The sequence below is a fragment of the Lissotriton helveticus genome, chromosome 9, assembly GCF_964261635.1.
Source record: "Lissotriton helveticus chromosome 9, aLisHel1.1, whole genome shotgun sequence".
NCBI classification, from domain to species: Eukaryota; Metazoa; Chordata; class Amphibia; order Caudata; family Salamandridae; genus Lissotriton; species Lissotriton helveticus.
In genome coordinates, this window is record NC_136070.1 from 841,982,958 (window position 1) to 842,008,514 (window position 25,557).

Below are 25,557 nucleotides of genomic sequence, written 5' to 3' on the forward strand. Positions count from 1 at the left end.
TTTCACATAGGTCTCTATGTTACAATTAGTGTCTTCTCCCACCACATCTAAAATGGACACCAACTGCAGTGATTCAGAAGCAAGGGAAGTTTCAAGGAGGCTAATATCAAATACATTACAAAACCTGTTTGGGCAACTTTATATAAACTGCTTAGCATAACTTAATGGATATGAACTGATAAGTGAATAGATGCATTCCCAACAGATGTATTCATACTCTTGATTGTCCCAATGATAAAACCACTAACTGAATGGGTGCAGAGGAAGCCCGAAAGCAGTTTAGTGATCCTGGAAATAGAAGATAAGCTATCATTAGATATAGATGAACTACTGATATACTGAAGAAACCCCCAAGATCTCAGGTTGACATAAACAAACTGCATATGCAATCCAAGAAGGACTGCGGGGCTAAAAGGAGCAAATATGCCTACAGCAAAGCCAGACAAGAGTATAGAATGAGGTAAACTGGGAAAGAGACTGTAATGGCCCTAGAAAGGTAGCAATCAGAAGGGACCATATTATTCCCCATTTAATTATCATACCATACAAAAATCTCGGGTGTAATTAAACTGGAAAACCAAAAGCAATGGAAGCAAAACCTCTGGGAAGACAAAGGTAAGTGTAAGGAAAATTAAGGTAATTAGCTTACCACGTATATAAATAGAAAAAAGTTACCAGTAAAAGCTAAAAGAAAATAGGGGTACCGGGATTCACCTGTAAATTAAATAAAAGTCGATATATTAGGTATGAAAAAAAGGAGTAAGGAATATAAAAATGTAAAAAGAAATGAGAAAGAGCATGGGACTGAGGGAAAGTAAGGGACAGAAACTTTGGGATCAGATCACTATAATTAATACATTTAACTTTCAGTATACTTATAGTATTTATTTTAGAAAAAAAGTGCATGTACATAGGAAAAGTTTAGAATTAACCGAATTTCAGGAAACAAAATGCTTCATAGCTAAAGAAGAAACAGTGGTCAAGCAAATAGGCCGCGCCTACGCAGGGACGATTGGCTTTGTCAGTGTTTTGTTAAACCATGTTGTACAGCAGCATGGTCGAAAGTAATGATTTAACAGCACTATGACAAAGTCATCGCTGACCGCATCATAATGTCTTTTTGTTTTGCTTGCCTCTCAGCCATACTGCACAGCAGTCATACTGCTGTACAAGATAGCTAAAACATTGACAAATCAATAGCTCTTAAATAAGTACACCCTATTGGCTTTGTCAATGCTTGTTTTTTATGTTTACTCAAGAAGGGGCCTAAATATTACGTAAGGCATTGGGATCAGTTACAAATTGAAACAATACTCAAGATAAACGTTGAAACTTTATATAGGGAAAGTGTAATATTAATATGTAATTGGCACAGACTATCCATATACCCCTTAGCCTCATTGGTAGATCACGATCCTTCCTAAAGTCTTCTATTTCATTGCTAGTACCCACTTTGATGTTTTAGCAAACTTGTGTCTGTCTCAAATGGTTTTATTAAAAAAATGTCTCATAAAAAGGGAGATGAGCGCTTCCTGATTTTCAATTCTAGTACTGCGCATCAATGGGGAAAAGAATTTCAGTTTTAGTGCCATCTTGTCATCATAAACTGAGAACCCTCCCTCAGTTTAACATTTTGTCTTGAAAAGATACCAATGCCGTTTTATAAACACAGCGGATACATACCATTTATGATTTCCCTGTACAACTATTATCCTATATGCAGCCGTTCACTTAAAAACTGTAGTAGAAATGGTTTTAGGCCTGCCCTGGCCCACCCCCTTGCTTATTGTGGTTGCGCCTGCAGAAAGCTACAGCTAGCAAGCAGCTTTGCATCATGGGTATTGTAATCCGCACTCGAAGCTCCTGCATAACATGTTCTTGCTTGTGGACCCCAAGTCACACAATTCTCCAGAAAGGAAGCTTACAGTCCAGGGAGGGAGGAGGAATATAAACTGAACAAGTCATGTGACCTACTCAACTGCCTCCTTTGTTCTTTCGAATCTCCAGTCTGTCATCCCTGCTCGGTTTCATTTGATGCGGTGCTCGCTGTCTGGTACCAGGATCTGAGGGAAGACTCCCGGGGAAGCATCATGTCTGTGCATAAATAAAGAAAGCCAGGCGGCCATGATGCAAGTGCTGTATGTGTAAAATAAAGCGTCTGCAAACGGGGGCCTATGTGTTCCGGCAGGGCTGAATTTTGAAGTGAAAGCGGCGCCGTTCCAGTGTGGCTGAATTGTGGCGCCCTGCGTAACTAAAGAAAGCCCTTCGGCCATGCTTTGTGATGAAGCAGAGCGATGGCCACACTGAATGGGCAAATAAAGTGTTCAGAAACTCAAACAGGGGCCCACGTGTTTCGCCAGGGCTCAAATTTAAAGTGAAAGCGCCTGTGCGATGAAGCGCTGCAAAATAAAGCAAATGGAACCAAAGCAAATAAAACCAGGATGGGTTGTAAAAGCAGGAGAGCGTATCCTGCCTGCAACAGCTGCTAGGAGAAAGTAATTAGGAAAGTGGTGCTCACAAACTGTAAAGAAAACATACTGAGAAACAACACATGTAACAGGGGCAGTCTACATGGGAGGTTACAACAGGAGAAAAAGAGTACTAAGGAGGGACTACTAAATGAATTAGCCATAGAAAAAAAACATTTACAAAAGACACTGAAAGGAGCCAATAAAATACATAGGTGGAACATGGGCAGAGTTTAACGCCCATATCCTGAATACAGCATGTCTCAAAGAGACAGAGCAAGTGCTGCCTAGGCGAGACCTAATAACACAACAAACAAGTTTGTAACTGCAGTATTGGCCTAGAAAACGTAGAACCACTGTAAACCATGCTAGCATGTACAAGGGCCACAGATCAAACATGCAGAAACACGGAACCCATTTTAAAAACGAACAAACTAATTTTAAACATTCAATAAGTCTGTGGCTGCACGATCGCCCTATAAGAAACAAATGCTCAAAATTAAGTTAAACATCTGTTGCTGATCTTAATGTAATGTTGTATTAAAGGGAAAGGGGATGTGATTTTTATTCTTAAAGATAGGGCTTCAATATTATTTAGAGAAAGCAAAAAGAAAACAAGAAAGGCCTTAAAGTAGTGTACCCCAACTGCACATAACATGTCATCTAGGAGGAATCTTGCTTTACTAATACCCCCAAGTTGCATTGGGGGGGGGGTGATAGGTATGTGTGAGAAAATAAAACCAGTGTCATGTACGTCAAGGCATGGTTAAAATTAATCAAATCTAAAAGGAACACTGTGCCAGGGATCGTTAACAAGTATCCAAAGAAGAACAGACACCATAAGCAAGTCGAAGTGTATTTTGAAATTGTGTACCCTAAATAGTGTAAATGGCAAGGATATAAAATAAATAAAGAAAATGTAACCCTGACCAAAACAGAAATTGTTGTGTAAAATAAAGAAGCAGCTGACTATAAGTGAGCATGTGGAGAAATAAGTTTCAATTGAATGTGAGCGACGTAAGAATCCCAATAACAACTAATGACCGTTAGTAATACTAGTAGTTAGCATATATGTACTTGTAGCACATTGCTTCCACATAAAAGCACAAAAGCCATCATCCTTTCTTGACAGTGGACAATGTCTGTCTTGTCCTTTAGAGGGAAAATACTTTATAATGTGCTTTAAAGTTGTTGAAGTCGCCACAGTGACTGGGCGTTTAAGAGAATGACTACAAATGTGAAAAATATATAATTTCCTAACTGAATTCAAGGTTTGTTACTGTTTTTTCATGTAATGTTGTATTATAGGCACATGGAAAGTGTTAGTTTTTTTTTTTAAAGCAAAATGTCTAAACACATTATCAGAATAGCCAATGTGTCACAAAAACCAAAATAAATAAAACGGTCTGATAATTATCAACTAACTTCGGAGTGTAGGCTGAAAGGACGCTTCAGGTTGTCAAACCATAGGATCATGTGGGTTAAGACTCGTTGGAGGAAAAAGGGGATGGGAAGCTCTGATATGGATGGCGGTGGATGACTTCCAGTATGTAGTGGTGAATAAGCCAGAAAGCGGAAAGGAATATATCATATCTTTGACTGCATTGCTTCATACAAGTCTTCATTATTAATACAACCAGTGCGTTCGTAATGAGAAACGCTACAAGGTGGATATTGGCACACTGGCAAATGACAATGCTGTTTATTTATGTGTTGGTTTTTAAAACATAAATAAAAGGCATTGTCACTTACAATGCAAATAGCCTAAACTCTCGCAAATGCGAGACCTAAATGCTTGTTTCTATTGACTTGATAGGAATTGTATGTAATGGAATGTGGACTATTGGCCCCATTACAGCTGGACTCTGACCGATTTCACTACAGATATTGCTCAATTGAAGTATTGTATTCACTATGCATGCATTGATTTGTTGTTTAATTTTTTACTTTTCAAAAAATATTTTCCAGTATATGTGTGAAATGAAACATACACATCTGTTATGTTAGAGACAATAGAATCAATTGAACGGATAGAATTCTAGTGATTGGGGACAGTTGGCTGTTCCTGCAAGAGAACAATGAGAGCACGTGGTTGCGGAGTTGTGTTGTGTGGTGAATACTTGGAAGAAACACACACAGCCATTTCATGCTTCTCAGTAAGGCCCAGACAGGCGGGCTGCACCAGGACACAGGCGCGTGGTCTGAGGAATGTGAAGGAGAACAAATCAGGGACTCTGTACTCGGAAGTGTGTGGCGGACCAGCTAAATGGAAATGCTGTGCGCATAATCTGCTCTAACCTTCCTCTGGGCACGGTCACATCCCATTAATAGCTTTACTCCAAGGCAAAGCAAGGAGATGGTGTTTTGTTTGGCAAGTCTTCGGCAGTGGGGCAAGTCCTTAAGTAAAAGGCCGAACACAATAAAAGCCTGGCTGCCAATTAGTGGAAACCAGGAAACAAGAGAGTGTGATCACTCGTTCTGAGCCCGTGACTCATGTGACACCATCAAACGAAAAAAACACGTTTTGGTCGTGTGGAAATCCAAGATGCGCTACACACCGAAAGAACGTCTGTCTTTATAAATGTAGAAAATGACAATAGTGGGATAGCAGACACGAAGGAACAGTGAGTGCTAGTAGATGCCACTATTGTCTGAATTTAGAAAGAGGATGTAAAATGGCAGAAGGAATAAGTATCGCAACGCACGGAGTGGCACGGTTTAAAGCGCAAAAATGCATTTGTGGTGAGCCACGCATAAAAACAGCTGCTTGCTATTCACATAAGCTGTAGCCCGGTGACGGAAGAGGAGTGAGAGCAGAGAACAGGGGGTGGAGGAGCATGGAAATGAAAGTGATTGGCGCGATGCACTTAATGAGCCATGACGGAAAGCCAGATGGCGCCCTTTGCGCGTAACCGCAAGCTTTAGGCCACACGCAAAAGCGTGTGGTCTGATTTTTAAAGCCCACTTACTAAATGTCTCGCAAGAACAGCGCATGCGCTGGCTCAGGCGAGACCTAAAAACGGGAAAAGGAAAAGTACAGTAATAACAATGTTGCAAATAATAGAAGGTGCAACTAAGAAACACCAAAAATGTGTTAGTAAAGAGTAGGTATGAAGAAAGCAACTTTAAAGATGGGTGTATAAAAGTGACATATAATGTCAAGTGAACAGGCCTAATGAGCACCCAGATATGAAAAGATTGTACCACACCTTGAGCGCCTAACTATGGTTGAAGAGAAGTGTGATTTGTGGTAACCAATTTTGGGAAAAGCAGTTGGTAAGGAGAAATATAATAAACACAGCACACTGTGTATTGCAGCATCTGAGCATGGGGACATGAGAATGTGCCCGCCAAAAACTCTAAAACTAAAAACTGCGGCTCAAACCTTCGCCGGAAGCCCGCCCAAAATCTGGTACTCCATTCCCCCTCACATCAGAACCATTCCCTCTGTTGTAAAATTCAAAAGCCAACTCAAAATCCTGTTCCTCAATCGTGCCCTAGGGAGTTGACAGGAGCACTCGGAACGGGGTAACAGACACCCAGCACTACTCCAACATCAATTCCACGAGACTACGAAACAGATGTTCCCTTGACTACAAAGCAGCCCCCTCAACAACGCACTGCATTATTATTGTGTTGTTCTCTTGTCTCGTTTGATGTAATCTCTGCAAGGTACCCTCTGTAAAGCCCTCCGATACCCTTGGGTCAGGCCAGCGCTATTTAAAACTTCTAAAATAAATTAAAAAAAATTAAAAAAAGAGTATGGCATATGTTATTTGTTTGATAGTGTGGCATACTATCTTCCACTGCCCTACAGCTCTCTGTGCAAATTGCTGCAGACTTGACTCAGGTGATAGGCATATTATTTCAAAGTTTTATAAAGTGCAAACCAAACCACAGATATTTTACCGCTTTACTTGTGCGCCAGTTACATTTCACAATGTCAAATTTTATTTTTTTATTCACAGGACGATTAAGTTATTTCTACAAAATCATAAAATTGTAAGCTGTCATTTGAACATGGTTCCCCAGTTTTAAAGTCGGCAGCTTAGGCTGTAACGCCACTTCTTCTCCATATTATATGAGGAACAGGGTGCAATAGAGGGAAAGACAATGCAGCTATGTTTAGGGAGCGAGTCTTGGTTAGGGGAGGTTATATAAGCAAAACACTGCTTACATCCAAAATAGTAAGAGGTTGTTACTAACATTTAAAAAACAAAAAAGAAAAGAATTATAGGAACTTGATGGTGTATTAAACTTGAAGTGTGTCTCTTATTTATATTTTAATGTGTCTAAATGGTAATATTGTTAAAGTGCATTGTGCATGCGGGAAGAAATGCACTACACCTTAGTCAGAAAAGAGTTCTCCCGCAGGAGTAGCCATTGATATTGGATGCTGATTTCCAGAGCCTTAAATCAAACAAATTCTGTTTGTCTGTGGTATGACAGAGGCACGCATGGCTAAACCACATGTGCCTCTACAACGGTTGCCGAACACTGAATGCTTCTGAACAAAGCATCACTTTACCACACAATTTAGTGGTAAAGGCATGACTGGTAAAGGAATATGTGTGATAAGGTTCACACCCCAGCCCCCAGCCCTGAGCACTAAAAACTCCTCCGACTCCCCCGGAGCACTAAAAACTACCCTCCCCCAGTCCTAAAAACGACCCAGACCCACCTGAGCACTAGAAACTATCCCGACTCGCCCTGAGAACTACCCCATCCCCTTCACCAAGCCCTAAAAACTACCCCAGCCCCTTGGGGCTCTAAAAACTACCCTGACCACCCTGAGCCCTAAAAACAACCTTAACCCCCTCCCCTGAGCCCTAAAAACAACCCAGACGCTCCCAATTAATGAATGAATGAATGTGGAATTTATACTGCGCGATTTTGCCCGGAGGCGTCAAGGCGCATAAGATGGAAAACAGCAGAGTGAAATGTGTACACAGATGAAGGGTTACAGGTAGGCTTCTGCGACGAGCCAAGTTTTCAGACCTTTACGGAACAAGTCTAGGGATGCCAGGACCTTAAAGTTCTGCAGGAAGCAACCAACCAACCCCAACCCCCCAAGCCCTAAAACTATCCCCAACCCTTAGCCCTAAAAACTACCACACCCCCCAAAATATAGCCCCAGCCCCACTCATCATACAGCATCCTCTCCAGATTCTTCCTCTCCCGAGCCCGCTCATCCCAGTATCTAGACCACACACTGCCTTAACTACACATATGCATGGTTACGGCAAGCCTGTTTCTGCTTGTGGGGGAAAAGGCACTCGAGGCTTAGCCCACGATGTTGGCGATTCCCGTGCAGGAGTAGTAGATGTAAGCAGAGGCCATCTTAAAACAACTTGGGAGGCAACATTTGGGTATTGTAGTAGCTGTTGTATGCAAAGGATGCTTAAATCCACTTTATAGAAAGGAGACTAAAATATAAACTGAGGCACAGTTTAAAAGAGAAATTAATTGATTTTCGTATTCTACGACGTGAGGTGCTCAAAAAAAGCTGCATACTTTAAGTTTGAAAGGACAGATAAGAGAAACATTTGTTATTGTTTAAAGACGCAGCCTGAAACATATCACAGGAGTCGTTGCCTCTATTTTTACTTTGAAAATGAAAAAAGTGATTTAAAACATTAAATAATTCAGTGGGTAAGCATGCAGTTGCAGGGCTGCATTTCTAAAATGAACAAACAGTAAAGAAATCTGTAGCTATAGCATTGGTTGCATACTCAGGTGCAGTTTAAGAAGAGAAATAAATTTGCTTTTCATGCTCCATTAGGATGAGGTGCCCCAAAGAGCCACATACTCTTGGTTTGAAAAGCCAGAGATAAGGGAAATAAAAACAGGAATGTTACTTAATGACGGCCCAGCTACTATATCGGCCTGGAAAATACACAACCAACGTATAATGTTAGTGCACAGAACAGGAACAAATGAAGCATGCTTTTGCATCCACGGGTCTAGGGCAGCGCTTGAAGGGCAGATAGAGGGAGTCTTCTTTGAGGTTAACTTGTTGCGCGCTGACCTCCACATGGTCGTGAACAAAGTGTAGAACGCAGAAACCAATGTCACGTCGCTGCAGGCAGAGGTGTGTCTCATAAAACAACAAGTCTCCCTGTAGTCAGTCTTCTCAGACACCTTGGAAGACCTTGAGGAGGACGCAGAGGAGCGTTCACGCTGAAATAATGTGCACCTACTGGGTTTTCCTGACAGGGTGGAGGACCAGTCAGTGGAGCAGTTTCTGGAAAACTGGGTGCGACACACACTGTTGCGTAAAGATTTCTCCAAACATTTTTTCATTGAAAGGGCGCATAGGGCTCTGGTTCCTGCTCCTCTGTGGGCGATCATTGCCAAAATAATAAATTATAGGGACAGGGACGCGATATTGAGCGCCGCCATGGAAATGGTCATCCTGCAATTTGAAAAACAGAATATTGCAATCTATCCGGACTATACAAAAAAGTGCAAGAGCAGCAAATCTTTCTTGGAAGTGAAGAAGTTGAGGGAGATGGTCATTAAGGGGTCGATTATGATGGCGGACGGATTGCCTCCGCAGGGCTGACGGGGGCAATCCGTCCGCCATTCTCTCTGAAATGACCCCCCCGCCACATTAGGATGGCTGGGGGGTCCGCGGCGGACGGCAAGACCGTCCGCCGCTTTTCCGCCGGTCGCCTTCGCGACCGGCAGAAAAAGTGCTCACATATGGTGGCGGTGTCTGCGAGACACCGCCAACCTAATTAAGATGCTGGCAGTCCAATGCCTCGCCGTGGAAAGGCATACGGTCTTTGCTTTGGGGGCCCGTTGTGGGCCCCCAGGGTGAAGGGGGGTGGGAGGTGCACGTGGGGGGTACCTATGGTACCCCGCTTTGTGCATGCAAATGCACAGCATGCATTTTTAACTTTGCGGCGGGTGCTGCTTTGCGGCGGGTGCTGCTTAAAGCAGCACCCGCCGCAATGTTAAATATACGGGATGTGACCGCCAGGGTGGTGTCACATCCTAATTCCAACGGAGGGAACGCCGCTGTCCCTGCGGACGGTCCCTTCACCTCGGGGGTGGCGGACGGACGCAGGTCCGTCCGCCATCCTAATCGACCCCTAAGTACATGCTCCTTTACCTTGCGCGGCTCTGTGTCATTGCGGCAGGAAAGTTACCCTTCCTTTAGAGCCCCGAGGAGATGTGGTCCTGGTTGGAGATAGCAGACAGGAGTCCTGTGTGCCATTTGGGTGATGCAGACCCCTTCTGCACCCGCACTGGGAGGCTTGTGGCTAGACGCTCCAGGTATAGAGGCGAATGCCATCTGGAGACCCAAAGTCTTGCCCGCATTGTGGTCCAGGATGATGCCACTATAAATTCTGAGGCCGCTGAGACATGCTTGGTGCCCAAGACACTGGTATTCGGTATTCTAGCAGGTGGGAGGTGGGCTTACTGACACTACTTCCCAATATAGTGACACTGTATCCACCACTGTGTTTCCTTGAATGGTCTCGTCAGATTTCTGTGTGTTTACAAGGTGTTTTTTTCTGCGCCATCACCTTTTAGGAGGAGGGTGGCCTACTGTCACAACATCAGTTTGTATCCTGGACACACAGGGTGTATCCCCCTACCACTGTGGAATGGTTGGTTGGGAGGGTGTGGTGACTTCTTCTCCTTCTGAATCGGAGGCTGCCGGGTCCTGTCTTTAGCCATTATCCTCTGCTTCCTTTATTGGGGAGTGTGAATTCCTGAGGGGAAGGCGGTGGGCTTTCATTTCTTTTCAAACTATAGTATGTTGAGGTTTGTGTTTTCTTTGATAGCAGGGGCACTCACAAATTGAGTTAACACTTCTTGGTGTCCGGGCACGGCGTTTGGGTGTACGTTAAGCACATCAATTCTTTTGGGCTTGTATGAGGATGTGGTTCTGTTATACCTGTCGGCGGGGTGGGAGGTTGATGTCGACCCTCGGGTCGTTGCCATCAGGTTGCGGGGAGGGATGTAGCGGTATCCAGGCACACCTTCATTCATAATGGGTATGACCGGAGCATACAAGCTCATCTCCAGGAATTTACGGGCCTGGGCAATAATCAGAAACACCATATGGTTCTCTCCTTTCTCAAGCGACATGCTGCGGACATCATCTGCTTACACCGCTCTGAGGCAGAGGCTTGTAAACCGGCCAAAAAATGGAGGGGACAGCTGTACCATGCAGATTATTTGACATTCTCTAGGGGTGTTATTATATGGATAGCTCCAGGGGTTCAGTTTGCCCTCAATATATGGAGGCGGGTGGTGAGGGGCGTTACCTACTTATCCAGGATAGACTAGATGGTGTAGAGGTAGTCATTTTGTTATACCCTATGGTCCCAACACTGATGATGGGCGATTTTTCCCAAGAGTGCATGGTGTACTGTCTTCCGCACTGGACAGTCATGTTATCTGGGCTGATGATTTTAACTGCATCCTGAACAGGGAGCTTGATCTACATCCCCCTGGACATAACACTAAGCCTAGTATGACTTCCTCCTTCGGGGAGGTCATCACCCATCTGGGATTGTGAAATATTTGGAGGGATAATAGCCCCGCCTCGAGGAAATTTAATTACACTTCTCAGACGCATAATACGTACTTCTCCACAGAAGGTGACAGCTCTGGGAGGTTACTGGCTTGTATTCTATGGCTAGAGACTGCTCTTTCCCCCAAACTCCATCTTCAACCTCACCAGCACAGCGACATATATACGCAGAGGGGCATTGTGGATAAGATTTTTAACGTGTACCTGGAGCAGGTGTACTACAGTCCTCATCCTCCTAACCTAGACCGCATATCCACATTCCTGACCTCATTGAAGAACACTCGATTGGAGGAGACCAATATTTTAGACCTCGAGGTGGATCACACCTTTGAAGAATTTCAGGCGGCACATCAGCAATTGCCCAGGAGACGACGCTGAGTAGCAATGGCTTCCCTGTGGAGTTTCATCAGAACATTTCCCCCTCTCTTGCCCAGCACCTGTTGGAGGTGTATGTAGAAGTTAAAGTTGCGGGTGTACTCCCTGGGTCCATGCAGGAGGGCTGTATTCCTATGATGCTAAAGCCAGGCTCAGATGGCTCCGACCCATCCTCTTAGAGACCACTCACCATAATCAATTTAAAGGTGAAGATACTTTGTAAAGTTCTTTCCCTTCGGTTACACTCTGTAATTAACCAAATCATACATGACGGACAAGGCCTTTGGCACCGTTGACAGGCAGTACCTCATGCGAGTGCTGGGGGGCACTGGGAATTGAACCTCAATTTTGTGCATGGGTGCATCTGCACCATACAGCTCCCACGCCTAGGGTGCAGTATGCTAAATTATGTTCTGATAATTGGCAGGGGAATGCATCAGGGTTGCCCACACTCACCGCTTCTTTTCGCTCTGCAATGGTAGAACGATTGGTCGTCTAGGTTCTGGAATGCTAAGGGATTAGATTGAGCGATGTTACTCACCTAGTGTCTCTTTATGCAGATGACACTCTATTTTATCTAACGGCCCCAAGATGTACACTACAGCTCAGACTGGTGCAGCTGGATACATTTGGCAAGCTATCTGGTCCCCGATCAAATCTTTGGTGTTCCAGTTGTGTGTGCTTCTCTACGGCGACGTTGACTGTATGGTCGCACGGGTGCAAATGTATGGTTTTTGTTACCTGGGGTGGTGGTGGCGCACATGTAACAATAGCACCTGCAGTATAACATTGGCCTGGTCACGGAAGGCCTCAGATTGTCCATTCACTTCTGGAATACCTTACTACTTTCCCTTACATGGCGGGTGGCTATTTCAATCTACTGCTTCCTTGTGGGAGCGTACCATGAAAATGGTTCTGAAACTTGCCCCCTTTGCCAGGGAATTCCTATTCTGAAACCTATACGGCTTTCGGGTGCTTGAGGATCCCGATGATGTTACCCCCTTGGCATGAGGGTGGGTGGGAGACCCTGAGGGGCATCTACCCCAAGGAGGAATGTATTTACTTCAAAGATGTCTAGAGTAGTTTTGGCCTGGGGGCAGGGCAGTTCTTACAACATGCTAGTGTTAGCATTATAGTTAAGCCGATAAGGACCTCAAACAGTGAGGTTCCGAGGGAGTTGCACACCGTTCGGTACTTGTTGGGGCTGGGGAGGGGATGTCATTTGCTTTGTCTATTCTACAAAGCCATGACTGCCTGGGGGTGCACCTTGAGAATGCGCAATGGGAGATTACGAGTCCTTTTGAAATCCGTATCAACTAATGCCAGTTTTAAACGCACACATTTCCATTTCCTACACCACACAAACATAACACTGGTGCTCTTGCATAAAATGGATCCCGATAAGCCAAATGTCTGCCCCAGATGCCACCAACCTGTGGCCTCTTTTTTAGGTCGAGCGACCTATCTCAATGCGCATGCGCATTGAGCGGGAGCGAGATATATAGGGGCTTATCGAGAGTTTACCTAACTGGCGATTTCTTGCAGTGCATGTGAAAGCGCGTGCACAATGCCACCAGCCGCCTGCCTCGCATTACCACATCAAAGGCGGCCGCGTCTCAGGTCCCTGCTGCTTCACACCCTCATGCCGCTCTCCTCGCTCCGCCCCCTCCCCTGCCCGCCGTGTCGCATATTTCCTCGTACTTTCACTTTGACGGCCGCAGGCCGTCTCTCGTGTTTCTCCTCCCCCCTCCCAGTGTTTTTTTTTTTAAATAGGCCTTTCTCTCAGTGTGGAAAAGTAAATTTTGCCATGTTCTGTGTCCCTACGCGTCCTACATCATATGTTATGTGTGCATGATTAATATGCATATGTATTCCCCATGTTCGATTAAAGACGCAATTATAGCTGTGTCCATCTCTAGTATGCCAGTTTCCAGTTCTCGTGAAAATTACGAATACCAGGCCTATGTAAAGTTACGTTGCCACGTTTCTCAGTGTGCACGTTATTCCATTGTAAAGTCCCCGTTTCTAGGCCTCAAAAGGGCCTGGACATCAGATTCAGCTCCTGTCTCCTGAGTCCTCGCTGAGGAGCGATACAGCCCCCACCTGTATCCCTGACCCTTCACTTACTTCCTGCCTCGCAGTGCCCGGTTCAGCCTGGCTCTGCCTCTGAGTCTGCCAAGAGTATGTTATGATTCTAGTTATCAGTTCAGCCCTCCTTCTCTCCATTCCTAAAGCTACTGAATCGCATCAATAGTTTCCGTCATTGTCTAGTCTTTACGTCTCCATGTAAGAGAAATACTGTATTTAATGGTCATTTAATATTCTTCATCACGCACTACATGTAGAATAATGCATGCTCCAGTCTTAGAGTCTGTTAGCCTTTACCCCGATAACTTTTGGATTCTATCAACATGTTCTCTAAACATCAGATACTAGATACTGTTTAGGTACATGTCGCCCTGACTCTCCAGACTTCAGTCTCTGCTCCTAGCACAGAGTTCGTAGCCCCCAGCTTCTCCTAGTAATACGTCATTGCCAGTTTGCGCGCACCACCAGGTTAGAGGTCCCGGCTCCTTAGGTAGCCCCCTCCATGTTTCCGCCCTATTCATGACATATTCTGTTACGTTTGCATCACATGTCTATGTATACGCCCTGTTACACCTACTTTCACCCTTATCTTTCGCGACTGCTACGCGTCACACCCTTTGCTCCACCCACTGCTCCGCCTATCATATGTACTGTAATGTAACTGTTTTTCTATATATGCTGGTGTATTGTTATTAAATGCTAGCGCGCTCATCCCAGATCCAGCCCCGGCAGCTGCCGGGCCCTGCCATCCTATTCCTATGCAGGTTGTCCTGTTCCTGTCCTTTATGCTGTAATAAACCTGCAAACTCCTACTACCTCGAATCTTGACTCTTATTTATTGAGCTATCTGTTATTGCTATGCCTAGTCAAACCTAGATCCGGTATTATTTATTTATATACCACAGGAGGAATGTATTTACTTCAAAGATGTCTAGAGTAGTTTTGGCCTGGGGGCAGGGCAGTTCTTACAACATGCTAGTGTTAGCATTATAGTTAAGCCGATAAGGACCTCAAACAGTGAGGTTCCGAGGGAGTTGCACACCGTTCGGTACTTGTTGGGGCTGGGGAGGGGATGTCATTTGCTTTGTCTATTCTACAAAGCCATGACTGCCTGGGGGTGCACCTTGAGAATGCGCAATGGGAGATTACGAGTCCTTTTGAAATCCGTATCAACTAATGCCAGTTTTAAACGCACACATTTCCATTTCCTACACCACACAAACATAACACTGGTGCTCTTGCATAAAATGGATCCCGATAAGCCAAATGTCTGCCCCAGATGCCATCAACCTGTGGCCTCTTTTTTAGGTCGAGCGACCTATCTCAATGCGCATGCGCATTGAGCGGGAGCGAGATATATAGGGGCTTATCGAGAGTTTACCTAACTGGCGATTTCTTGCAGTGCATGTGAAAGCGCGTGCACAATGCCACCAGCCGCCTGCCTCGCATTACCACATCAAAGGCGGCCGCGTCTCAGGTCCCTGCTGCTTCACACCCTCATGCCGCTCTCCTCGCTCCGCCCCCTCCCCTGCCCGCCGTGTCGCATATTTCCTCGTACTTTCACTTTGACGGCCGCAGGCCGTCTCTCGTGTTTCTCCTCCCCCCTCCCAGTGTTTTTTTTTTTAAATAGGCCTTTCTCTCAGCCCTAACCCCCCCCCACACGCGTCTCTCCCTGGGCCCCCACCCTTGCACTGACCTATCATACACTCTCTCCATCGGGCCCGCCCTCACCCCAAACACTCTCAGCCTGTCTCTCTTCCACATACAGCGCCCTCTCGCTCACCATTCCCATTAAAGCTATAGCGCTGTCCCCATCTATCTGCACCCTCTCTAGTGGGCTTACCCTCGCCCCCCATAAGCACACTCACCATGTCTCTCATTCACATATTATAGCGCCCTCTCGCTCTGCATTCCCATTAAGCTATAGCGCTTTACTCAATTACACTATCTCTTTAGTGAGCCTCCCCTCACTCAATACCCGCTCATAGCCGTCTCACCCCCTCACACTGCACCATCAGCCCTCCTCTGTTTCATTCCTGCCCTCTGCCTCCTGCTCCCCCTGTGCCCTCTCCACGCCGCTGCGCTCCGGCCTCTTCCATGCTGTTACTGCCCCCTCTTTACGTCTGCCCCCTCTTTATCCAGACCCATATGGCTGCTGCAGGAGGCGGCTCAGCTGGCGAGACACTGATATCCCCCTGGAGGGCGGCCTCCGCCCCGCCTTGCATGTGCCCTCCTGCGGACACCAGCAATGCCTCCTGCCGCCTCCATTGGCAGAAATCAGAGACAGCTGAACAGGGAGCAGTCCCTTCGGAACTATGCAAGCCTAGTGCCAGCCTGACTCGAGGGATGCGCCACCTACCCCACCACCGAAAAGAGAAACTAGGCGATTTAACAATGCTTATATAGCGCCATCACCAATAGTTGATATTATAGCGCTGTGCAGCACGAAACTACAGATGAAAATATCAGACAAGAAGCACTGCAGGATAAAAGATTGTTTATTTCTATATGAAGAGGGTGTTATCCGATGCTTCTGTTGTGCTACCTTTGCTACATGCTTTTGTTGTGTTGTGCTTCTTATGTTATATTCTTCTGTTAGGCTGTCCTGTTCTGTGCTTCTGTTCTGTCACTGCTAGAAACACCACTGTGACTGGTGAGCCTAATTCATTTGCACTTTCATTTTTTTTTAAAACACACAGGAACTTAGTCTTGGTCTGTTATATAATAGTCAGTAAAAACAAATTCCGTTTCTGTAGGTGCTTTTACCTCCCGAACAACATACTCGGGACGAAATTGAGATGGCTTTAGTGCCTGACAGCTTTTTCTTCGCTTGTGTCTAGTTTGGTTATCCAAGTGCACTTCAATGTGTTTGCGTGTGTGCGCGTCACCTTCCAAAAGCGACACTCTCAGCCTTTTTCAGTTAAAACGTCTCTGGGATGAAATTGAGGTGTTTTTAATGCATGTTATTGTTTAATTTGACTCTTGCGTCTAATTGAGTTATCCGTGTGCACTTCAATGTGTTTGTGTGTGAGCGCATCTGAGCAGTCTGATGAAAGCAGGTTGTCACATTTACAATGCAATGGGTCTCGCATGTGCGAGAGTTTATCCTATTGGCATTGTAAATGACAATGCCTTTTATTTATTTGTTTAAAAAACCAGCACATTAATAAAAGGTATTGTAGTCTACAATGCCAATAGCTCAAACTCTAGTAAATGCGAGACCTATTGCATTTTCAATGCTTGTTACATTGGGCGTATAACTGCCCACCTGTGCAGGCGCTCTGAGTAAGGGGTGGTGGCTCGAGTCAGAGTGGAGGTGCTCCTCCTATGTCTGCTGGAACCCACTGTTTGTATCTGGTTGATGAGGGGTGAAACCCCGGAACTGGTCCCAGGATGCTTGTTTCTGGTCCAGGGCGCACCTGGCCTGGAACATGGTCAAGACTGATTCGCATACGGCTAAGTCCAAACTGGAATGCCGTAGAGTGCAAAAAAAATGATGGATTTAACCCAGATCTGTGACTGAGGGTAAATGTTTGATTGGTTCAGCATTCCATTCATCATCTGTTCTTTTGGCGTTAATCTGTTGGGCAGCACTCGTAGGCCAAAAGGTCAGAAAGGTCAGAAAATGGTATTTAAGTTTTTACATTTACTGCAGCTGGCCAAATGTCATGTGGCGATCACTCGCATGGGGCAGTTGAGCCCCAGCTTCAAGCGATGGGTGGGTGATGTGGCTGAGTGGGCAGCGGTGTCGCGGCTGAGAAAGTGTAGGCTTGATGATAACGTGGGAGATGATCATGAGGATTGAGGAAAGTTCACAGCTGAATTTTTAGACACCCCCAACACTTGATGAGGAGGGGTGGGGGTTCCTCTGACGCCCTTGATGCTTTAATGTTTTTCGGGACATAATCCTACTGTGTTGGTTTACTTGTGTAGAATAGGCTCAGGCTTCCGTTTTTTTGCATGTAGGCGTCTTACATACACTTTTCCATTACAGCTATGATGATGCCATGTATGCTTGATCTTATTGATGTAAATAAGAACAATTCCCAACAGGTATCAATAGGAAGACAATTTCAACAGGTGTATGCAATATGCATTACAAAGGAAAGAAAGTAAGGAGTCAATGCAGTTTTTGAAAAAAGGCGGGTATTATTCACCACTTAAAGAGCAAGGCGGGTCTGTTGCAAAGTTATACAGTTAGACAGCACTGTACACATCAAATGGGGTGACAACCCGGTGGCACTTGGTGAGGGTGATATATACATGAATATATACAGTGAATAGTGGTGGTAGTGCAAGTGCTGGGGTGAAACAGCGTGGTCGGCGCGTAGTGACAATAAGTGAAATATACAGAGTAATGGCTCCAGGGATCAAGTTGTAATCACTTAAAACAAGAATGAGTCAATTTCAGGAGTACAAAACAAGTAGGGCGCCATAAAATTAAGCTGTGTGGTCGACGGCGTTTCGATCCCCGTCAATCGGGATCATCATCAGGACTGGGTTGTCGAGGGAACAGTGATGTCCGCCAATGGCGATTTCATGCGGATGGAAGGGCTGGTGTATAAGGTCCAATGCTGACTAGCGATTTGGACGGCTTGAGGCAGCGGGGGTGATCGGCGTCTGAATAAATCAGGGCGTCGGATCGGCTATCGCGATGGGCAGCTTCTGGCAGTAAATGCTCCCGCATTTACCCCAGCACTTCACCCCAGCACTTGCACTACCCCAGCACTTGCACTACCACCACTATTCACTGTATATATTCATGTATATATCACCCTCACCAAGTGCCACCGGGTTGTCACCCCATTTGATGTGTACAGTGCTGTCTAACTGTATAACTTTGCAACAGACCCGCCTTGCTCTTTAAGTGGTGAATAATACCCGCCTTTTTTCAAAAACTGCAGTGACTCCTTACTTTCTTTCCTTTGTAATGCATATTGCATACACCTGTTGAAATTGTCTTCCTATTGATACCTGTTGGGAATTGTTCTTATTTACAGTATATACCCATCCCAACTTGGTTTATGGGTTTCCTCCTGTTTATCCTATACATGATCTTATTGATGGCCTTAGTTGATGTGTTCATACTTTGTAAACACTCAATAAAGGATGTTGTTAAAAAATCATTTAAAAAAAATGCAGTTGCTCAGAATGCATTTTAAAAACTAGATAAGTGCTTTGAAACATTGAAAAAATCTGGGGCTGCAAATCAGCCTATAAGCAAAAAACATTTGGAATTCGCTTATCATTGTTGTTAATGTAATGCTGCATTTAAGGAAACAAGAATGTGTTTTTTTAATATATTATTTTATGTTTATCAGTCTCAAGTGTGGGGACTGCATTTCTTGATCTCCTTTGATCCCCATTATCTGAATTTAGATGTTTTTGGGGTAATTTTATGGGCTGTATTAGTTAGTTCTACACAATAGAAGGACCATGCTGCTTATTTGTTTTTTCCAATTTGTTTTTTTACTTCATACCATGTGTTGCTCATTGCCTTTCCTCTCCATGCCATTCCACATACACTTAGGTTGCTTTTATACAATCTTCTACAGGTATCACCTTTGGGGGTATCCACCTTTAATACCTCATCAAGGTATTACATTGTGAAAGCTCACTTGGATACAATATCATCAATGAATAAGAGGGACATAGCTCTGCAGGACTTAACATCTGCCGAACCAAAATATGAGGATTCAACTTTAAAAGGGAAAGGTTTTTGTGAACTCAATATATATGAGGTATGTCCCGCTCATATGCTCCTTTGGGGATAACACAGATTAGGTATATGACCACTCGTTAGCAAGAGACATTTGCCAGTAAACTAATCTGTCAGATAATTAGAGACTCATCAGCCTAGTACGGTCCATTAAAATATACCTTTATAAATATTTCTTTATAATATGTTGTAGTATTATTATACCCTGTTAGAGGCACAACACACCTAACATTGATAGTTGTTAGCAACTATATATGTGTGAGGCTATACTGCACTATTAGTGTCTCTTTGGCCAATTACAATGTACAGGCAGGTAATGACTGGATAAATGCGATATGTTTTTTCTGTCTCAGTTATAACAATCCTTGTTGTTTAGTACTGAGTCTTATTTTTTAGCATTGTTGAACTGTTTGTGTGTCTTCTTCTGACCCATCCTATGCCTCAATACATTTTATTTTGAGTGTAGTTACTTTATACTAGGTTTTATTCTGTATATTGTATACTGTCATACAAATGTGCAAGTTGAGTGTCTTATTTGTGTGTTTTGATTGTTATTTACAGACCTGATGAAGTTCAAAAAAGGTGTTTTGAAAGAAACGTGATGGCTGGATGTTCGTTGTGGCTGAAAAACTGTTGTCCATACAAGATTATTATGTATGTGGATTTAAAGTAAAGAAAGACTAAAACCGATATCTTGCCACATTTATTGGATTTCTATAGACTGCAATTTATTTCCTGTTTCACCTTTCCATATGGAGTTTCAATTAACTTCTGCTGGACAGTGGTACCAAACAACGGCGGGTACCTGAAGAATAGTGCACAGGGCCATAATTTGTTGAAACTCAGAGTGAGGTGCAGTACTGGTTCATGTTCTTGGCTTTTAAATGGTTTTACCACTGTTTTCTACCAAATTGTGTTGCAGGTGAACCACCTCCACGCCCCCTCTCTAGCATCTATGGGGAGTTTCTGACTTGGCACACCATGAAAGAACTTGTAAATTTCACGAGTGGCCCGGCCCTTCAGAACTGCCTACAAAATCCATGGTTCTTTAGGTTATTAATTGTATGTGATTTTAATATAGCAAATGTATTTGAAAACTGTGCTCTAAAATGTACAATATAGTCCCATGTTTTCAAACTATGTTCTCAGCGAACGGTGTATAGAAGATCCCATCATCGAGGGACAAATCAGGCTCAGGGAAATTCATGTCACCTATTTAAGTCCAGCTGCTTTAGAAGTTCACCAGGCCCTCTACCGGAAGTGGAATGTTTGTATGTATGAGAGCTTTGCCAATGGCTAACAATTACACAGTAGCTCAATAAGGTGTTGGGGAGGAACATTTCAAGACTGTGTAGTGAGAAGGTAGGAGATGGGAGTTTGGAAAAAGTAGTAAACACAAACGAAGTTGCCATCAGACCATCAGAAAAATATATGGGTTGTTGCAAGGTTAAGTAGAAGACTTGGGCCAAGCAGCAAAGGTGTGTGGCCAGTTTGCACCGTATTCACCCCTGTTGTGGGTGTTGTGCACAATTTGTAAACAAACAAATAGCACCTGAATAAAATGTAAATAAGGGTGTGCTCTTTCCAGCATGTACTCATATTCCCCAAGTATGTGCTAGAGAGACTGCAGCCAGAAAATACAGGCAAACTGTTCAAACCACATCTCCATGTTTCTTTGCGGAACCATCCCCTACCACTTGAGGAGAACTTGAAATCCTCCACAGGTTTACATAGTGGCATAATGCATCCAAATTCCTTGGGACCATAAGCTCTACATTCACACCCCCTGATGCAGAGCTGTAGAGAGCGTGCATGCGAGAAACACAAAACACTGCATCTTACACATGCAGGGTCACCACTAACTGCCACAGGATGGAAACCAGTGCCTTTCTAAGTGGGTTGGTACAATTTATCTCTTGACAGCCTGTACCCATTGAAAAGGCCATGGGCCTTCCTGGTTAATTTCTCAAGAGTGAATTAACTGTAAGAAGCAACTTCGCGGTGTGCAACGCTAAATTTGAGCCCACACAATTTGTAGCCGAAGGTCAACCTGAGAGTACAAAAGGAACTAATCTTGGCATAGGTACATTAGGGTAGGTACATAACACAGAAGCAAAGAATCATATGTAACATATGCAAACTATTAATCCACATGACTATGAGACCTAATTCATGAGCACTTAGGGGTTTGTTTCCAGCTTCTCCAATCTTTTGTTCATAAAAGCAAAAAGTGTTAACTATTGATCACTTTTGGGAGAAAGCTGCTACTTGTTAACACAAATGACAGTGCTATTTTTTTGTCCTTAAAAATATACTTTTTGCATTTCTATGCTGGGGATCACACCGTTTGCTGGCACAGCAGATACTTTCATTCAGCTTTGTGTGACAAATCAACTACAAACCTTTGCCAGATTAATTTCACTTTAACCGAATCCCTTTTTTAACCACAATAAAAGTTTGTTTAAGTTAGCCCATTCCTACCTGCTGATGATCTAACATTGTCAGTCCTTTGACACCAGCCAAAATAAGGTTCTTGGCCACTTCAGCTCCCAGACCTTTCATTCCTACTAGAAGCACTTGTGATGCACGCAACCTATGGAAAAATACAACATAAACAAATCAGTAGCATATTCAGTTGAGAAAAACAAAATAAAAAGTTCTTTGAAAAACCAACGTGTGTTTTTGAAATGTACAACTGTCAGTGACAGGGATGTGGAATTCCTATAGCTAATGCCCAGAGCATATGGTCAAGGCAACACGTTTTCATGTGTATTTTGTCCGTGGGACAAGTAGGCACAACCCCCTGCTGCACAAACCCTTTGGCTGCCAGTTTGCAGTATCACATTATGGATCAGGGAAGGGCACTGTAAGGCAATATTTTTGTCCATATGTTAATGCTGTTCAAACTTGTATTTATGGTTTATTAATTGAAAGCTTTAATTATTAGGGTGAGCACTCTAAGTAAATGTTGTAAGCTCCGACTGCACTACTGACAGTGGTTCCAGTATAAAAATGTGTACACCAATTTTCATAGTTTAGCAACATGAGGCTATGTATATGCTCCCAAAATGCTCTCTGATTTGATGTAAATATTTTCAGAAGCTTGAAAGCAAGATTGAAGATTCTTTGCTTTCAAAATAAAATGTTCATAAACAAGCATTTACAATGCAACGGTCTCGCCTTTGCAAAAGTTAGAGCTATTGGCATTGTAAATGACAAAATGTTTATTTATGTGTTGGTTTTGAAAACAGATAAATAAATGGCATTGTTATTTACAATGCCAATAGCTTAATCTTGCAAATGAGAGAATGTATTGTGCACTGAGAGGGACAGTAAGGAAGCAATTGCACTGAGAGGGGCAGTGAGGAAGTATTGTGCGTTCAGGGGGGCAGTGAGGAGGTATTGTGCGTGGAGGGTTCAGTGAGGAGGTATTGTGCACTGAGGGGGGCAGTGAGGAGGTATTGTGCGTTGAGAGGGCAGTAAGGAGGAATTGTGCACGGGGGGGCAGTGAGGTGGTGTGGTGCCAGCACCTTTAACCCTTCCCATGCTCATGACGAGCTCAGCTCGTCATGAGCCACGGTTGCGCTGTGCTCATGACGAGCTCAGCTCGTCATGACCCGCCCGGCGCTCACATGTGGGGATAATTCCCCTGCTGTGCTGAGCGTTCTAAAGAAACGGGCGTGGTCGGGACGAGCTCAGCTCGTCATGAGCACAGCGCCACTGTGCACCGGGACGCTGTGCGCCCCCCCTGCCCTCCAGCACAGCGGGGGAATTACCCCCTCAGCCAAGGAGTTAAATCACAAAACTCTAAAGAAAGTTATTATTACTTGCGTTACCCAAAAGGTGCATCGCTGCTTGAACTGCTAACAATAACCAGCACTGGAGGCCTCTTTCACCTTCCACCACTGCATTTTCTTCAGGAAGAATGTTAGCACTCAAAAACACTGGCTTCATACACAGTAATCATAGACCTCAACGTTGCTATTAACACGTGTCTATAAACACAAACATCCAGAAAGTTTAGTAGGCATTGAGAAGACTCCTGTCACCAAACACCACCGTAAAATAGCGTATATGACCAGTCAAGTGTAGCTGTAGGTACTTTAAAAAAAAAAAAAAACTCAATGGACAGCCTCAGCTGACAAGTGGTGGGATAATGTTGTGCAACACTACAAACTAAATCAACTATTGTTTTAAAGCAGAGTTTGTCTTAGACTGGGTGTTTACATTAAATAGTGAATTGCACAATACCTTTGCACTTGAAATAAATATCAAAAAATCAAGTCGGTTGTTACGGAGCTCTACAGGGTGCCCCCGTAGTGGTTTCGTTTATCAGTTTTAGAAATACGATCTTCTTAACGCTCGGACATGAGCACAAAAGACTGCAAATCTTGTCAAGAGCTCTAAATTGGATGCATATTTCACAGGAGATCAGCATTTTAGTCTGAATAGGCTTTAGGCTGAACAATAAATTGTGCACTCTTCTCTCCGTAAAAAAACAGCAAATGTTTCCTTACAAGCAACATTATACCACATATGCTTGAAATGTATTATAAAACTCCAGATTGATTCAGTAAAATAAATAACCATGTGCATAATTTCTGTTCGTATAAAGTTAACCAAGAAACATACCCACCTACACCCATAAACACAATCGTGAGATGACTGAGAAACATCGCTCAAAGTTTCCTCCTGTGCATGCAACACCATCCCCCAGCCAGCAAACACCATCACATGTACAGACAAGCACACACAAATGCGCTCACACTCTCATACATGCACAGACGCACACACACACGAGCACACGTACAGAAACTACCAAAAACACAAGCACACATACAATCACATGCTCCAGAACAAAAACACCCAAGGACGTACACACAAGTACATGCACACAGACACTCCATCACACGCACAGACATGCACAAGCACACACAAATGTGCGCACACACTCATACGCGAACAGAAGCACGCACACAAGTAGGCATAAAGAAACATGCACACATACAATTCCATGCTCTAGTGTAAAAACACCCAAGTACATGCACACACCATCACACGCACAGACATGCACAAGCACACACAAATGTGAACAGTCTTTCATACACCCACAGGCGCACACACACGTGTGCGTCAGCACACACCCCTCATGCACGCACAGACGCACACACAAAAGCACTCACATGACCCATTTCTCCATGACTGCCGCAGCATTGATGGCACACAATGGCAGGTTTGGACAGACTAATGAAAGGCATCTGCTGCCGGTTCCGAAAGTGAAAAGAGTTCTCGGATGACCAGATAGAAGGGGCGTGGGGTCACGAGCAGCGACGGGAGAGAGGGAAGATGAAAGACTCTAGGCAATAATGCACTCTTGCCTGCTCTCATCAGAGGATATTTCATAGAACAGGGCCGATGCAGTGGAGGCTGGGTGGTCGCTGTAGTTTAGCACCATCAGGGGTTCACTCTAAGCGCATCCCGGAGAGGTACTCTAGCACCCGCTAGGCAGGCTACTTCAAAGCGCTCGTTGAAAAGGAAAAAAAAAAAAGAAAATAACACACCAATGCAAAAAAACAGCCACGGTGGTTTTTGGCTGAGAAGGCTGCAAAACACTCCCAGCAGAGATAAACTGAATACTAACTAAGCACATTTTCGGGCCTCATAAAAGTTGGGTACCCGGGGGTACTTACAAATGGTGAAGGTACCGGTCGAAAATGAGAAAGCTTCTCTTTAATGATCAAGAAGACTTCACTTTCCGTCTGTCTAAACCACGCCTACTCTCGTACACTTGTGTTAATATGGAGGTTGATTGTGTAGAGTTTAAGTACCTAAATCAATATTTTTTTGCCGTATTTTGTTCTAGTACGAGGGAAAACTTGTGTATGAAGAATCCAGCCAGATCCGAGACGGCCCCAGTAAAACGTGTTGAGTGTGTCCCGGACTCATTTAAGACTTGCGTGTTCTTAGCGTGCTTTGGGTATAGAGCAGCAACCTACGGGCACCGTAACATCTGCGGCGCAGTAGGGCCCCTTTGGCTCGTGTGCATAAGAATGTCTGTGATATATTGGAATTTTCAGTTTACACCTCTGCCTATAACATGGCTAAAAGTATGTCACCAATTGCCCTGTCACAGCAGGCAAGCTCGCTCGGCTCAAAGGCAGCCCACTGCAAGTTTTCTTTCCTAGTTTGCACTCTCCCCTGCCTCCCGCTGTTTAATAATATCCATTTACCGGCCCTGGGATTGATCCGGTGCAGCGTCCAAAAAAACACCGTGGCTGCCGCACCGGGGCTCGGTCTGTGCAGGGGACACCTTTCCGCAGTCGGGCATTAATGGGGGCTAGGGACCACGGGGCGGA

The 25,557-nt window shown here is 44.3% G+C and overlaps 1 protein-coding gene across 1 annotated transcript in view; it reads right to left on the reverse strand.

Annotated features, from left to right (window-relative positions):
- SAE1 (SUMO1 activating enzyme subunit 1) overlaps positions 1 to 25,557 on the reverse strand; it is a 294,712-nt gene that overhangs the window by 224,668 nt on the left and 44,487 nt on the right. Inside the window, exon 2 of the mRNA XM_078661014.1 lies at positions 21,683 to 21,794. Within this exon, the coding sequence (XP_078517140.1) occupies positions 21,683 to 21,794 (112 nt within the window). The remainder of the gene's footprint in view (positions 1 to 21,682; positions 21,795 to 25,557) is intronic.